General features: G+C 38.3%; 1 protein-coding gene across 2 annotated transcripts; it reads left to right on the forward strand.

Moving 5' to 3' along the window:
* Positions 1-966: 966 nt before the first annotated feature.
* LOC106873393 (ADP-ribosylhydrolase ARH3) lies at positions 967-12,973 on the forward strand. Of its 2 annotated transcripts, none has more exons than XM_014920739.3 (7): positions 967-2,003; positions 6,232-6,349; positions 7,518-7,731; positions 8,938-9,137; positions 10,254-10,360; positions 11,392-11,474; positions 12,730-12,973. In XM_014920739.3, exons 1-7 carry the CDS (start codon positions 1,868-1,870, stop codon positions 12,934-12,936), a joined length of 1,065 nt encoding a protein of 354 aa, XP_014776225.1. In that variant the 5' UTR covers positions 967-1,867; the 3' UTR covers positions 12,937-12,973. The 2 variants fall into 2 exon arrangements, with proteins under 2 accessions (XP_014776225.1, XP_089218385.1); XM_089362259.1 differs by lacking the exon at positions 967-2,003 and adding an exon at positions 4,415-4,525.
* Positions 12,974-14,825: the final 1,852 nt, after the last annotated feature.

The raw sequence follows: 14,825 nt of genomic DNA on the forward strand, positions 1-14,825 counted from the left end.
TACACATGTGTATATATATATATGTATATATATATATATATTTTATCTAAACGGCTGTCTGGTAAGTAGCTTGCTTACCAACCACATGGTTCCGGGTTCAGTCCCACTGCGTGGCACCTTAGGCAAGTGTCTTCTACTATAGCCTCGGGCCGACCAAAGCCTTGTGAGTGTATTTGGTAGGCGGAAACTGAAAGGAGCTCGCCGTATATATATATATATATATATATATATATATGTGCGTGTATGTATGTATGTATGTATGTATGTATGTATGTATTTGTGTGTCTGTGTTTGTCCCCCCAACATCGCTTGACAACCGATGCTGGTGTGTTTACGTCCCCGTAACTTAGCGGTTCGGCAAAAGAAACCGATAGAATAAGTACTAGGCTCACAAAGAATAAGTCCTGGGATCGATTTGCTCGACTAAAAGCGGTGCTCCAGCATAGCCGCAGTCAAATGACTGGAACAAATAAAAGAAAAAAGTTCTAATTTGATACGAGAGTATTTCCCAGAGAGCATGGAAAGAAGATGTAATGTCCAAATTGAATTCCAATGTGATGCAATGAAGATGCAATTTTTATGTGGGCATCATGAGTTACTTCCCTTGGCTTTCTATTGTCGAGTTGTTTCCCTGTAATAAAATCTATATCCAAACCATTTACTGTAATTAGAAGAAAGGCGCCTCTGATTATTATTAGTTTATTTATCATTACTTATAGAAATGACGAAAAGTATTTGAAGACATATTTTGTAATTTTATAAAATGACTCTAATCAGACAAAAACCAAATGTATTTTAATAAAAAAAATTACTCTTTACTCTTTTACTTGTTTCAGTCTTTTGACTGTGGCCATGCTGGAGCACCGCCTTTAGTCGAGCAAATCGACCCCAGGACTTATTCTTTTGCCGAACCGCTAAGTTACGGGGACATAAACACACCAGCATCGGTTGTCAAGCGATGTTGGGGGGGGGGGACAAACACAGACACACAAACACATACACACACACACACACACATATATATATATATATACGACGGGCTTCTTTCAGTTTCCGTCTACCAAATCCACTCACAAGGCTTTGGTCGGCCCGAGGCTATAGTAGAAGACACTTGCCCAAGGTGCCACGCAGTGGGACTGAACCCGGGACCATGTGGTTGGTAAGCAAGCTACTTACCACACAGCCACTCCTACGCCTGTGCATATTTCTCGATAAACTTCCTTACAAAATTCTACTATCAATTCGCTTTCAGCTTCGATGGCTGCTTCAATGCGGGACTGGAATCGTTAACATATTTGCACCAAATGTTCAATATTCATTTCGGGTACCACTTAGGCGATGGTAGCCTTCAGTGAAGCTATAGAACAATGAGGATATCGATTAGTCTCTCTTCAAACAAACGCTCCAAACGTAATAGTCCATAGGATTCAAATCTGAGGACACGTGTTTGATGTTACATAATCATAAGGATTGTTTGACACCAGTTCTTGAGTAGCGTATCATCACTATGCTTAAGCAAAATTATAAAATATATAGGGGTGGGGCACAATGAGTAATATTTACTACATTTTTGATTTTAGGAAAGAATATACTTTTTACAAATCTTCACTACCTTACAAAAAGTATATCAGCCCCCCCCCCCCCAAATAACCTTCTCTAAATGCATTAAAAACATTATAACATATTCAAAACACTATTTCAGAAAATTATCTCCATTCCCTTTGAGTATGTTATCTCTATTTTGTTTGAGCATGTAAGACAAAACCAAAACTAAACAGACGAGTGCTGGTAACAAGGGGGATAACTGCAAACCACTTCTTGACTCCGGTGTCATTATTTACAACAACGGCGAGATCATAGCAAGACGATGGCGAAACTGGCCTCTAAATTTCGAGGATGCCTTATCGGGGCCCTTGCGGGTGATTGTTTTGGGGCACAATTTGAATTTTCACCAAAGATTACAATCAGTAAAGTCGTTGATTTTGTCACAGTCCTCGAAAAAAGTAAGTTAATTCACTTCAATTATTGTTCAACGTTCATTGATTTATTTATCTTACTACATTATTGAGAAATTTTAAATTAACTTTCTTCAATTATCTTTTTTTAAAATCTGGATATACCAGACTTTATTGTTTTGAGCGATCGCCAGTTCTGAATGGTAGTTTAATCGTTGAAGTTACTTATTTGAGGAGTTCGCGGAAGTTCTCGCACCACCAACTACTTATGCCTAGTCGGTTGAGAAGTGTTCCCCACTCGGTGGTGTTTCGGAGCAAGTCGTCCATAATTGTTTCATTTTTCTCTATTATGTGCGTATGTGCATCCGTAGATTTCTAATGAAGTAATAAGCAGAAAAGAGAAGCCGTCATAAGAAAACTTACGTTAAAAATAACATGCACACGATTTTTTTCTCAATAGAAGTAAATTCCAAAGTAAACGTTTCTAGTAGAGAAGTAGAAGAGAACAGAAGCAGCGTATATTACTTCATTAGAAATCTACGGATGCACATACGCACATACTAGAGAAAAATGAAACAATTATGGGCGACTTGCTCCGAAACACCACCGAGTGGGGAACACTTCTCAAAAATAACCTGCAGTTGTTTCCTTCAAAATTCCTACATGCTCGAAATGTACATACATCAAGGTATATTTGTAGAAAATTTCACGAAAAAATATTCATTTTCCTGGAAGTTAAGAGGAATTTAAGTGGACTCTGTTGGAATTTCCGAAAATTGTCCCCCACCCCCATTCCAAAACACTTTCACCGAAATTTTTTGTATATTCGGAATCTACATAATAAATAATATATGCATAGAAAATTTCATTAAAAAATATTCATTTTTCTGAAAGTTATGACCTTCCAAAGTCGGGGTGGGGTAGAACTCTGTAGTTATGCCGTGTAGTATTCTAATTCAATGATCTAATATAAAATGTTTTCCTTTTCCACTTTCTCATCTTTCAATTAACATACTCCTCAATAACAACATTTGCAATCGCACAAAAGGCTATGGACTGATCGATAAGATTATTGAGCAAATGGGCAAAGTTTAAAATGTTTAGAGACTGGTAATGTTACAAACAAAGTGCCCCTAAATAACCCTTTCCTTGAATGAATACTTAGATATAATAGGCTCGGACGGGTTGGGGTGGGGGAAAATGAACTACTAGCTGGATTCGCCCAAATCACACTCTGCTATCTTAGAAGTTAGAAACGAAGAACACATTGAACGGTATTCTGACAGCATAGTTAAAGATATACATGGAAATTTGATGGGACGTCTTTGATCAATAGGTGTGGTCGATCTGTGTTGACTTGGAGCCAGACAAAATGATCAGCAATACTGTAGTTGCAGTGTAAGATATGTGTGTGTGTGATAATGAAAACAATTTCACATTAAACTAAAGCATCACCCAATACTTTTTGCAGACCATGAAATTATTCTTTCACAAGAACAGTATTAACATTGACTTCGAAAAGTTTCGGCCAGCTAAGCCATGATCGATCTATATATATATATATATATATATATATATATATATATATATATATATATATATATATATATATATATATATATATATAACGTTGACCACTAACGTGGACATTCAAAATATATATGGACATTTTAAATATATATATATATCTATATATATATATATATATATATATATATATATATATATATATATATATAGATAGATAGAAAAGATAATAAAAGAAAGAACGAGACCTCGATATTATGTAAATAGAGGAATTTATCTGTAAAAATGTGTGATGGCTACCGAATAAGTGTCACATATTTTTACATATATATATATATATATGGTGGGGGTAGCGTGTGGAGCTTGATACTGAATAAGGATTCCAAAGGCTGAGTATTCCGTCACCAGAGGGGGAGAAGTCAGAGAGATGTAGAAATGAAAGAGGATATTAGTATATTCCAGTTCATTAGCAGTTTCGAATGGGAATGTTTGGTGATAAACCATGCCAAGGGGTAGTGGAAGTTATCTTTTCCAGTTTTGAACTTCTTAATAAAAAAAAATAATAATCTGAACTGCATTACCTCGTGAGAAGAGAATAGGCAAAGAATATTAAAAAAAAAAGTTGGTTTTTTTTTAACCCTCGCAATTTTTTGCCCTTTACCTTCTCCTTAGGGTGTAGCTATTTCGAATCTCTGGCACTTTGTCAGCATCTGAATAAAATTTCTTCCGCATTTTCACTTTTCTTGGTCGCGAGTTAAATTCTTTCAGAGCTAACAAATATAATTATACGAGTAAAGTAATTTAACTGTCCATTTGCTATGTGGATATACAGCGTAAGGGTTTCACTTCCCAAACTTTAACGTTTCTGGTTGAATTATCAAATATGTAGGTTACTGTACTTGATGGCATTAAAAAAAAGAACTCGCAGGCATAATTAGATCAACCAATTTCAGCAGCGCATATTCAGGAAATAAGGTTTTTAGTGCATTAAAGTTTATGGGAGGCCCGACTTCACATATAGGACCTGAAGTGATTTTTTTGAGGTAATGCGTTTTAAACATCCTTACAATGAATATTTGTCGGTTAGTTCCTTGAATGGACGAAAAAATTTATTCAAAGTATGTACAGGAATGTATTTTACAAAAGAAAGACAAAAAAAAAAAGGAGGGGAGAAAGAAAAGATGAAAAAAAAAGGAAAAATAAACATCAATGCAGCATCAAGTACTTCAATTGGTCTCACACCACAAGGTTCAATGGATCCTACTGAAGCAAGCCAGCACGCTCGCAGCATAAGCACGGATGATGACAAAGCTGAAGCGATGGGACAGCCAAGCACCCTCACAGACATCACCTGTTACCTCGTTGAAGCGAGCTGCCAGCGATAAGAACTTTGCCGTTAGTGACCCCAGTCCCTCCAAACATCTCAAACGCCACAAGTCCCGGCGGCATTCAGAAAAGTTGAGCTTTTTTTAGTGGTAGTATCTGCAAATACCTTTTTGATGGATTATGATTATGTCGGAATTTAATGCGGAAAAAGAAATTAGTTTGCGCGCACATATCCATACTGATTCAAACATGGACACCAAATCGTTAATCGTTAATTAACGAAGTTAACATTTTCGTTAACGATTTCACTTTTAAGTCAACTTTGGAAATCATTATCGGACTAATTAACTTTCTACAAATATACCTCGGACTATGTAGATTCCGAAAACATACGAATTTAGGGGGTGGGGCAATTGGGGGTTACTTTTAAGGACCGTTCTCCACTCGGGTGTGTTTCGGAACAAGTCATCCATATTGGTTTCATTTTCTTCGTTTTGTGCGTTTGTGCATCCATAGATTTCTACTGAAGCAGCAGGCAATGAAACTGTCACCAGAAAACTCGTTATGCTAAAAATACCAGCTAAAGGTCTAAACGTTTCTAACAGAAAGACATTGAATAGAACTTTTGAACTTTTTAAAATACATATGTGTGTGTGAGAAATAGAGGGGGGACTAGAAATCTACAGATGCACAAACGCACTAAACGGAGAAAATGAAACCAATATGGACGACTTGTTCCGAAATATCCCCGAGTGGGGAACGGTCCTCAAAAGTAACCCCCTGTTGTTTTCCCCCAAAATTTCTGTTCTCAGAATCTACATAGTCCGAGGTATATTTGTAGAAAATTTCATTAAAAAATATCTATTTTCTTGAAAGTTAAGACGAATTGAAGTGGACGCCTGTGAATTTTCCGAAATTCCCCACTCACCCACTCCTAAAACACTTTCCTCCAAAAGTTTCGTATATTCGGAATCCACATGATATAACACATATTCGTGGAAAATTTCATTAAAAAATATCCATTTTTCTGAAAGTTATGATCATCCAAAGTCGGTGGGGCAGGAATCTGTAGTTATGCCCGTATTGTACCCTGCAAGCACTACAATAACGCGACGCAGAGTGGTTGGACAGTTTGACATGGTTTCTATGGCTAGAGGCCCTTCCTAATGCCAACCACTTTACAGTGTACTGGGTGCTTTCTTTTTTTCATGGCACCAACCCTAGTGAGGTCACCGAATTGCTAACAAGACTTAAGTTGCCCTTCGACTAGGTGGGGCTTCATAGTAGGTGATGAGAGGTTAAAGCATGAAAGAAGGGGCCCGCAGCGGGTTAATTTCTCAGAGCCACCATCAGCATGAATGATGGTTAAGTATTGTTGTAACCAGCTAAAGTAACAGCCTTTTGTTTTTGTTGTTGATTTCAGAGTCACCAGAAAAAAGGAAAGAGTCTTTGTATTTTACAGACGACACTGAAATGAGAGAAGGTATTGAAGAGTCGCTGCTGGAGAAGAAAGGTTTTGACAAAAAAGACATGGCTATAAAGTAAGCAGTGTGTTTGGGTGTGTGTTCATTTGTTCAGCTTTACGTCCGTTTTACTATGTTGGTATGAGATGGAAGAGTACTTATTTTTGAGGCAGTATTTTTAAAAACAGATACGCTTCCGGTTTCCAACCTTTTCTTGTTCTTCACAAATTAGGGAGTATTTTATTCCACTACTTTGAGTGCGCAAAGCTATAGGATGTAATGTTCACCAGACACATAAACATAGCAACACCATTTTTCCATTCAGACAATTCTCGTGCCGGTGGCACGTAAATAGCACCATTTGAACGTGACCGTTATCAACGTCGCCTTCCTGGCACGTGAAAAGACATTCGAGCGAGATCGTTGCCGGTGCCGCTGGACTGGCTCCTGTGCAGGTGGCACGTAAAATACACCATTTTGAGCATGGCCGTTGCCAGTACTGCCTGACTGGCCTTTGTGCCAGTGGCACGTAAAAGCACCCACTACACTCTCGGAGTGGTTGGCGTTAGGAAAGGCATCCAGCTGTAGTAACTCTGCCAAATCAGATTGGAGCCTGTCTTTACACGTGCCAGGAAGGCGACGCTGGGCATGTACATAATTCCTCATCTCTTAAATATAGAACTATATTCACAAATGTTATCATATAATGTTATCATATAATGTTATCATATAATGTTATCATATAATGTTATCATATAATGTTATCATATAATGTATTATAAGATGCAGAAATAAATTTATTTCTCAAACGCGTGATAATGCTACGCTTCTAAAAAAAAAAAAAAACTTTGTTTACTTTCATCGTAAAGTTGAATTTAACGTTAGCGTCTTATGAAGCTAAATTTATAAGTTCTAAAATTGCAGAAGAATTCTTTGCTGGGTAGTTTAGTTTAATGGTAAAACACTTGACGCGTAATCACAGAGATGTGAGTTCAAGTCTCATGGCTGGCCAGTAACGTATTTTTCTGCAATAAATGGATAATTTATCCTGATCTCGCTATTTATAGCATTATCACACGTTTAAGAAATAAATTTATTTCTGCATCTTACAATACATCTCAACGCTTCTAAAAAAAAACTTTGTTTGTTTACTTTCATCTTAAAGTTGAATATAATGTATTATGGTTGTGTACACATTGTGTTTATGTATCTGTTTCTCATTTGGTTTATTTTGTTTCCTATTAAGGTTTGCTGAGCGTTACTTTGTCAGTCCTCCAAAACGTTCTTACGGATGCCATATTCCGAATGTCTTCATGGCCTGGAAGAGAAGCAACTACGAGGACATTGACACACCAGCCATGAGCCAGTTTAACGGCACCGGTTCCTATGGTAACGGCGGTGGCATGCGCATTGCACCAGCAGCTCTTTTTGCTCATAACCAAAGTCCTGAGAAGCTGAAGGTTGGTAACATGATGACCGTTACTTCTTCATGTTGATGATATTACTGCTGCTGCTGTTGTTACTGTTGTTGTTGTTGTTGTTGTTGTTGCATGGTAACCACCCCATCCACTGATCCTGCAGATCAAAACAAGTTCTGGGCTTAATCTTCCAGACTTTTTATTTTCTTTTTTTTTAAACTTAATAGGCGCAGGAGTGGCTGTGTGGTAAGTAGCTTGCTTACCAGCCACATGGTTCCGGGTTCAGTCCCACTGCGTGGCTCCTTGGGCAAGTGTCTTCTGCTATAGCCTCGGGCCGACCAAAGCCTTGTGAGTGGATTTGGTTGACGGAAACTGAAAGAAGCCCGACGTATATAGGTATATATATATATATATATATATGTGTGTGTGTTTGTGTGTCTGTGTTTGTCCCCCCAACATCGCTTGACAACTGATGCTGGTGTGTTTATGTCCCCGAAGTAGCAGGAGCAGCAGCAGGTGATGATGATGATGATGATGATGATGCCTTTACCATCCCCGAGATCGACTTTGCCTTTCATCCTTTCGGGGTCAATAAAATAAGTACCAGTTAAACACTGGGGTTGATGTGATCAACTCATCCCCTTCCCCAAAATTGCTGCCCTTGTGGCAAGATTTAAAACCATTATTATTGTTATTATTATTATTATTATTATTATTATTGCGTGGCCGTTGCCAGTACCGCCTGACTGGCCTTCGTGCGGGTGACACGTAAAAGCACCCACTACACTCTCTGAGTGGTTGGCGTTAGGAAGGGCATCCAGCTGTAGAAACTCTGCCAAATCAGATTGGAGCCTGGTGTTGCCATCCGGTCACCAGTCCTCAGTCAAATCGTCCAACCCATGCTAGCATGGAAAGCGGACGTTAAACGATGATGATGATGATGATGATGATTATTAAGTCAACATGGTGGCAGAGCCGTTAACATGCCAGGCAAAATTCTTATCAGCATTTCATTTGTATTTGCCTTCTGAATTCAAATTCCACCGAGGTTGACTTTGCCTTTCATCCTTTTGGGGGTCAATAAGATAAGTACCATTTGAGTGCTAGGATCAATGTAATCAACTTACCCCCTACTCCAAATTACTGGCCCTGTAACCAAAATTTGCACTTCTTGCCAAGGATCATTTATATATAGTTTCCAGTTCTTTTTTTTTTTTTTTTTTTTTGCTTTTCTTTTTCTTCCAACAGGAGCTGTCTGATAAAATAACTAAACTGACGCATACCCATATTTTGGGTATCCATGGGGCATACTTGGAAGCGTTGTCAGTCTGGCTCGCACTGAAAGCTGAACAATCTCAGTTTTCTACCAAGGGGTTTGTGGACCAATTAAAAGAAAAAATGAAATTCTATGAAGATGAATATTCAAAGAGAGAAGAAAATAAGGACAAGTATGTTTGAAAATTTATTAACCTAGATGTTTGGGAGCATTTATTGCTTTTTTTTTTATTGTGTTGAGAATTTGTCATCATTGTCATCATCATCATCATCATCATCATCATCGTTTAACGTCCGCTTTCCATGCTAGCATGGGTTGGACGATTTGACTGAGGACTGGTGAAACCGGATGGCAACACCAGGCTCCAGTCTGATTTGGCAGAGTTTCTACAGCTGGATGCCCTTCCTAACGCCAACCATCAATGTTTTATAATCCGCTTTTCCATGGTTGCATGGGTTGGATGGAATTTGCTCAAGGTACATGCTTTCTGCTTTTTAACCTTTTAGCATTTAAACTAACCAAATCCAGCCAAAATATATGCCACCAGTTTTATGTTGAAACCAGCAAGATCCAGCCTCTCACGCCTCCTCTACAATGTCATTCTAAAAATAGTCAATCACATCAACAAGTTCTCAAAACTTTGAGAAAATTCATGATTAATTCAAAGGGCAAAGAACTAAGACCCCGCCATCTCGATCATGAATGATGATGGGATCCACCTAGAAAGTTCCCCTCCAAGGCACAAGTCTGAGCAAGGTTCTTTATGGAAGACCAGCAGTCACCCATAGACACCAGCCTCCCCTCTCCGCACCACCAATGTTATCCAAGGGAAAGGCAAAGGCTGATACAGCTTGGTACCAGTGATGTCACAGTTCATTTCGACAGCTGAGTGCACTGGAGCAACGTGAAACAAAGTTTCTTGCTCAAGAGCATAACACACAGCCTCCTCCTCATCATCATCATCATCATTCAATGTCCATTGTCCATGCTGGCATGGGTTGGACAGTTTGACCAGGACTGGTAAGCTGGAATGCTGCACCAGACACCAATCTGATTTGGCAGAGTTTCTACAGCTGGATGCCCTTCCTAATGCCAACCACTTTGAGAGTGTAATGGGTGCTTTTACGTGCCACATATATATATATATATATATATATATATGTAAAATATATATATATATATATACATACATATATATATATATATATAGAGAGAGAGAGAGAGATAGATAGATATATATACATACATACATATATGCACAGTATCTCATTGAGTTCTCTCTTTTCAGGAACTTAGATTCTGAAGAATCTCATTGTTATTCTCACAAACTCGACATCATAAAGTCATTTTTGGATAGAAAAGATGTCAGCGATGGAGAAGTTATAAAAGAACTGGGTAAGAGAAGTCTTACTGATCTATTTTGTAATCGTTGCTATTATTTAGCCTCAGCAAGGAGACAAACTGGCAGAATTGTTAACACATCGGATAAAATGCTTCGTGGTATTTCTCCCCGTTCTTTACATTTTGAGTTCAAATCCTGCTAAAGTCAATTTAGCCATTCGTCTTTTTTGGAGTTGATGAAATAAAGAACCAGTCAAGTACTGGGGTAGATATAATCAACCTGTTCCTCCTACCCCAAATTTCAGGCCTGGTACTTATCAAAGAACATATTATATAACCTCAAGCCTGCTCTGAACAGGCAGACCAATGATCAAAGGCATTCCTGCCATGACCATCCCGTTTGTTCCCAACATATTCTTTTCTGAGAAATACAGGTGCAGGCATGGCTGTGTGGTTGGTCAAGAAGTTTGCTTCCCACCCATGAGGTCTCGGGTTCAGTCCCACTGGGCAGCATCTTAGACAAATGCCCCAGGTTGACCGAAACCTTGCGAGTGGATTTGGTTGACAGAAACTAAATGAAGGCAGCGAGCTGGCAGAATCGTTAGCACACCGGGCGAAATGCTTAGCGGTATTTTGTCTGCCGTTACGTTCTGAGTTCAAATTCCGCCGAGGTTGACTTTGCCTTTCATCCTTTCGGGGTCGATTAAATAAGTACCAGTTACGCACTGGGGTCGATATAATCGACTTAATCTGTTTGTCCCCTCTGTGTGTAACCCCTTGTGGGCAATAAAGAAATAAGAAACTAAATGAAGCCTGTTCTGTGTGTGTGCGTGCGTGCATGCATGCAAATCCTTGTCTTGACATCACATGGTGGTTGCTGTTGTTTTGTCTACAAAATGTCTCCTTTTCAACAAATAACATTTTCCTTTTTACCCATTTCTTTATATTTTCTTTCTTTCCCTTATATCATTTGTATCTTCCCCCCCCCCCAACACACACACACTCACTCTCTCTCTTTCTGTCTTTTTGTTTTTGCTTCTTTGTGTCTTCTTCCTTAATTTCTTTCTTTCGTTCTTTCATTGCAGGTCATGGTGTGTCTTCACAGTCTTCAATCCCCACTGCTGTTTATGCGTTCCTGAGGTCAGTTGAGGATTCTAAAACTGTACCGGTCAGTACTGCTTTTTGTTTGCATCTAAATTTCAGAATAATTGTAATTTCCACTTCCTGAAAGATATTTGTAGAAAATTCCATTAAAACTATTCATTTTTCTGAATGTCATGAGGAAACAGTCAATTGGTGTGAATTATCCAAAAGTCCTCATCTGCTTCCCTCTAAAAAATATTTATCACAATAAATTCCGATATAGTCATACTTTATACCATTGGAATGGTATTTGTATAAAAATTTCATTGTAAAATAGGTGCAGGAGTGGCTGTGTGGTAAGTAGCTTGCTTACCAACCACATGGTTCCGGGTTCAGTCCCACTGCGTGGCACCTTAGGCAAGTGTCTTCTACTATAGCCTCGGGCCAACCAAAGCCTTGTGAGCGGATTTGGTAGACGGAAACTGAAAGAAGCCCGTCGTATATATGTATATGTATATATATATATATATATATATATATATATATATATATATATATATATATATATATATATATATATATATATACAAGAATAAGGGCAGGGAATCGTCAATTAATAATAGAATTAATAATTAACAATTTTGCCAAGTAGTTCAGTATGAAAAAACCTTTATCGGTAAAACCATTTATCATCATAAATATACAGGGATTAGCATTGAGTTGCTTCTCCAACATACTGAAAATTTAGAAATAGCAGTCAATAGTAGTTTAGAATCAGTAGTTCTTTGACTGCTATTTCTAAATTTTCAGTATTATATATATATATATATATATATATATATATATATATATATATATATATATATATGTATGTGTGTATTTGTGTGTCTGTGTTTATCCCCCCAACATTGCTTGACAACCGATGCTGCTGTGTTTATGTCCCCGCAACTTAGCGCTTCGGCAAAAGAGACCAATAGAATAAGTACTAGGCTTCCAAAGAATAAGTCCTGGGGTCGATTTGCTCAACTAAAAGGCTGTGCTCCAGCATGGCTGCAGTCAAATGACTGGAACTAGTAAAAGAGTAAAAGAGTAAATATTCATTTTCCTGAAAGCTATGAAGAAACAAATTCAAATTTCCACAACAAATTCCAATATAATCATACTTTATATAATCTAAATGGTATTTCTAGAAAATTTCTGGGAGTTATGAGGAAACAAAAGCCAGGGTGGGGGGCATGCTTGTGTAGGCTTCACGTCAAACATGTATAACACTCACTGCACTGATTGTGACAGTTAATCCAACCCAATCTTGGTATCTGATTTTTTTTTTATCTAACCAGCATCGCAACGGATTTGAAAGAACGGTAATCTATGCAATTTCTCTCGGAGGAGATACTGATACTATTGCAACGATGGCTGGTGCAATTGCAGGTGCATTCTGGGGTGAAGAAAGCATACCGAAACCTTGGCAACAAAGTTGTCAAGGTTTGGACACAGCAGAGAAAACAGCAAAGAGTTTGTACCAATATGTCACTGAACAAAGTTAAATAAAATGATCATAAAATCTAATTGTTTAAGACTTAACCCGGCTTTCTTTTTCTTTTCTTTTTTTTATTTCTCGCCTGACTGGCCTTCATGCTGGTGGCACGTAAAACACCCACTACACTCTCTGAGTGGTTGGTGTTAGGAAGGGCATCCAGCTGTAGAAACTCTGCCAGATCAGATTGGAGCCTGGTATAGCCATCTGGTTCACCAGTCCTCAGTCAAATCGTCCAACCCATGCTAGCATGGAAAGCAGACGTTAAACAATGATGATGATGATGATGATATACAGAATGGTTTCCCAACTTCTTTTTGCCAAATGCCCAAAACATTAGCCTATATACAAGAGTGGCTGTGTGGTAAGACGCTTGCTTCCCAACCACATGGTTCTAGGTTCAGTCCCACTTTGTGGCACCTAGCGCAAGTGTCTTCTACTATAGCCTGGGGCCAGCCAAAGCCTTGTGAGTAGGTTTGGTAGATGGAAACTGAAAAGAACCTTGTGTGTGTGTGTGTGTGTGTGTTCCCCACCACCATTTGACAACTGGTGTTGGTGTGTTTACATCCCTGTAACTTAGTGGTTCCGCAAAGAAACCAATAGAATAAATATCTGGCTTAAAAAAATAAAAAGGGTTTAACTTTTATCATTCACAAAGCCAGTGAGAAAGAGAAATCCTAGAGATGGGGTTAAGTTTCTCAACTATTCTACCTCTTCAAAAAAGGGTTTTCTTTGTTGGTATGGACTGGATTGTTTGATAGGAGCCGGCAAGTCAGACAGCTTCAGCATGGATCTTACATCTGGATGCCCTTCCTAATGCCAGTGCTGGGTGTCTTTTACTTTGCACCAGCACTGGCAATGTCACCAGGTAACAGACAAGACAAGACACCCTCAGCTGAAGTAGGAATGCTATTGAGGAAGGTGGCTTTATGCCAGATGATGAGAAGTTAGAATATGAATACAAGGGACAGAAATAGGGGTTTTGTATGTATTAAATAAATTAGCTAATTCATCTTCATGAATGTCATAATATCTAATCTGTGTTTCCTAGAACTATTTTGGATTCAATGGATTGCATTACTGAGCCAGCAGAATTGTTAGCATGCCAGGCAAAATGCTTAGAAGCATTTCGTCTGTCTTTACATTCTGAGTTTCGTCTGTCTTTACATTCTGCATGGCCGAATGGTTAGGTAACTGGGCTTTTGATGTTAAAAGTTGTGGGTCTGATTCTGGGCCAAGAGGTGTATTATGCCTCTGAGCAAGGCTATTTCTTGTTTCTCCGGTTCATTCAACTGCACCAGCTGCAATTGGGTTGTACCCCTTACAACAGACAGGCATTTCATTCAGGGTGGACAGCAGGAGAAACTTTGGCCTAATGAGCCGGCAGGTTTTCAATAGTTGTACTTAGCCTATTAGCAATATTTAAATATTAGGTTAACAAAAACCTTGGATGGAAAAGTCAAAGGTTGCCAGTGTGACTCAAACCCACATCTGTAAACATGACAAATGTTCTACCTTTGCATCAAAGCAATCTTTTGAAAGTCTCCATCCACACTATTATTTAAAGTCTTAGCTACCTCAAGTTACACCATTAAAAACGATTTACTTCATGTCTCACAAAGTCTCTTAATTCTTATAATGTAATTAACATACATTTTTTTCTTTATTCTCAATCTGTTAAAAATCTAAATGTAGTCATTACTGGAAACTATTTTGTTTTCACTGCTCACATGGCTAAAGATATATTATATAAGACTGTATACTGCTGTATTAGGATGAAAGATGTACGCACATTTTTGATAAACCTATGGCTACTATTATTAGAAGTTAGTGAGGAAGTTGTGAATGAATTGTAATTCACCTAATTTCATTGGCCTAATTTCACAGAGCTATTAATAC

The sequence above is a fragment of the Octopus bimaculoides genome, chromosome 14 (assembly GCF_046866305.1).
Source record: "Octopus bimaculoides isolate indiv1 chromosome 14, ASM4686630v1, whole genome shotgun sequence".
NCBI classification, from domain to species: Eukaryota; Metazoa; Mollusca; class Cephalopoda; order Octopoda; family Octopodidae; genus Octopus; species Octopus bimaculoides.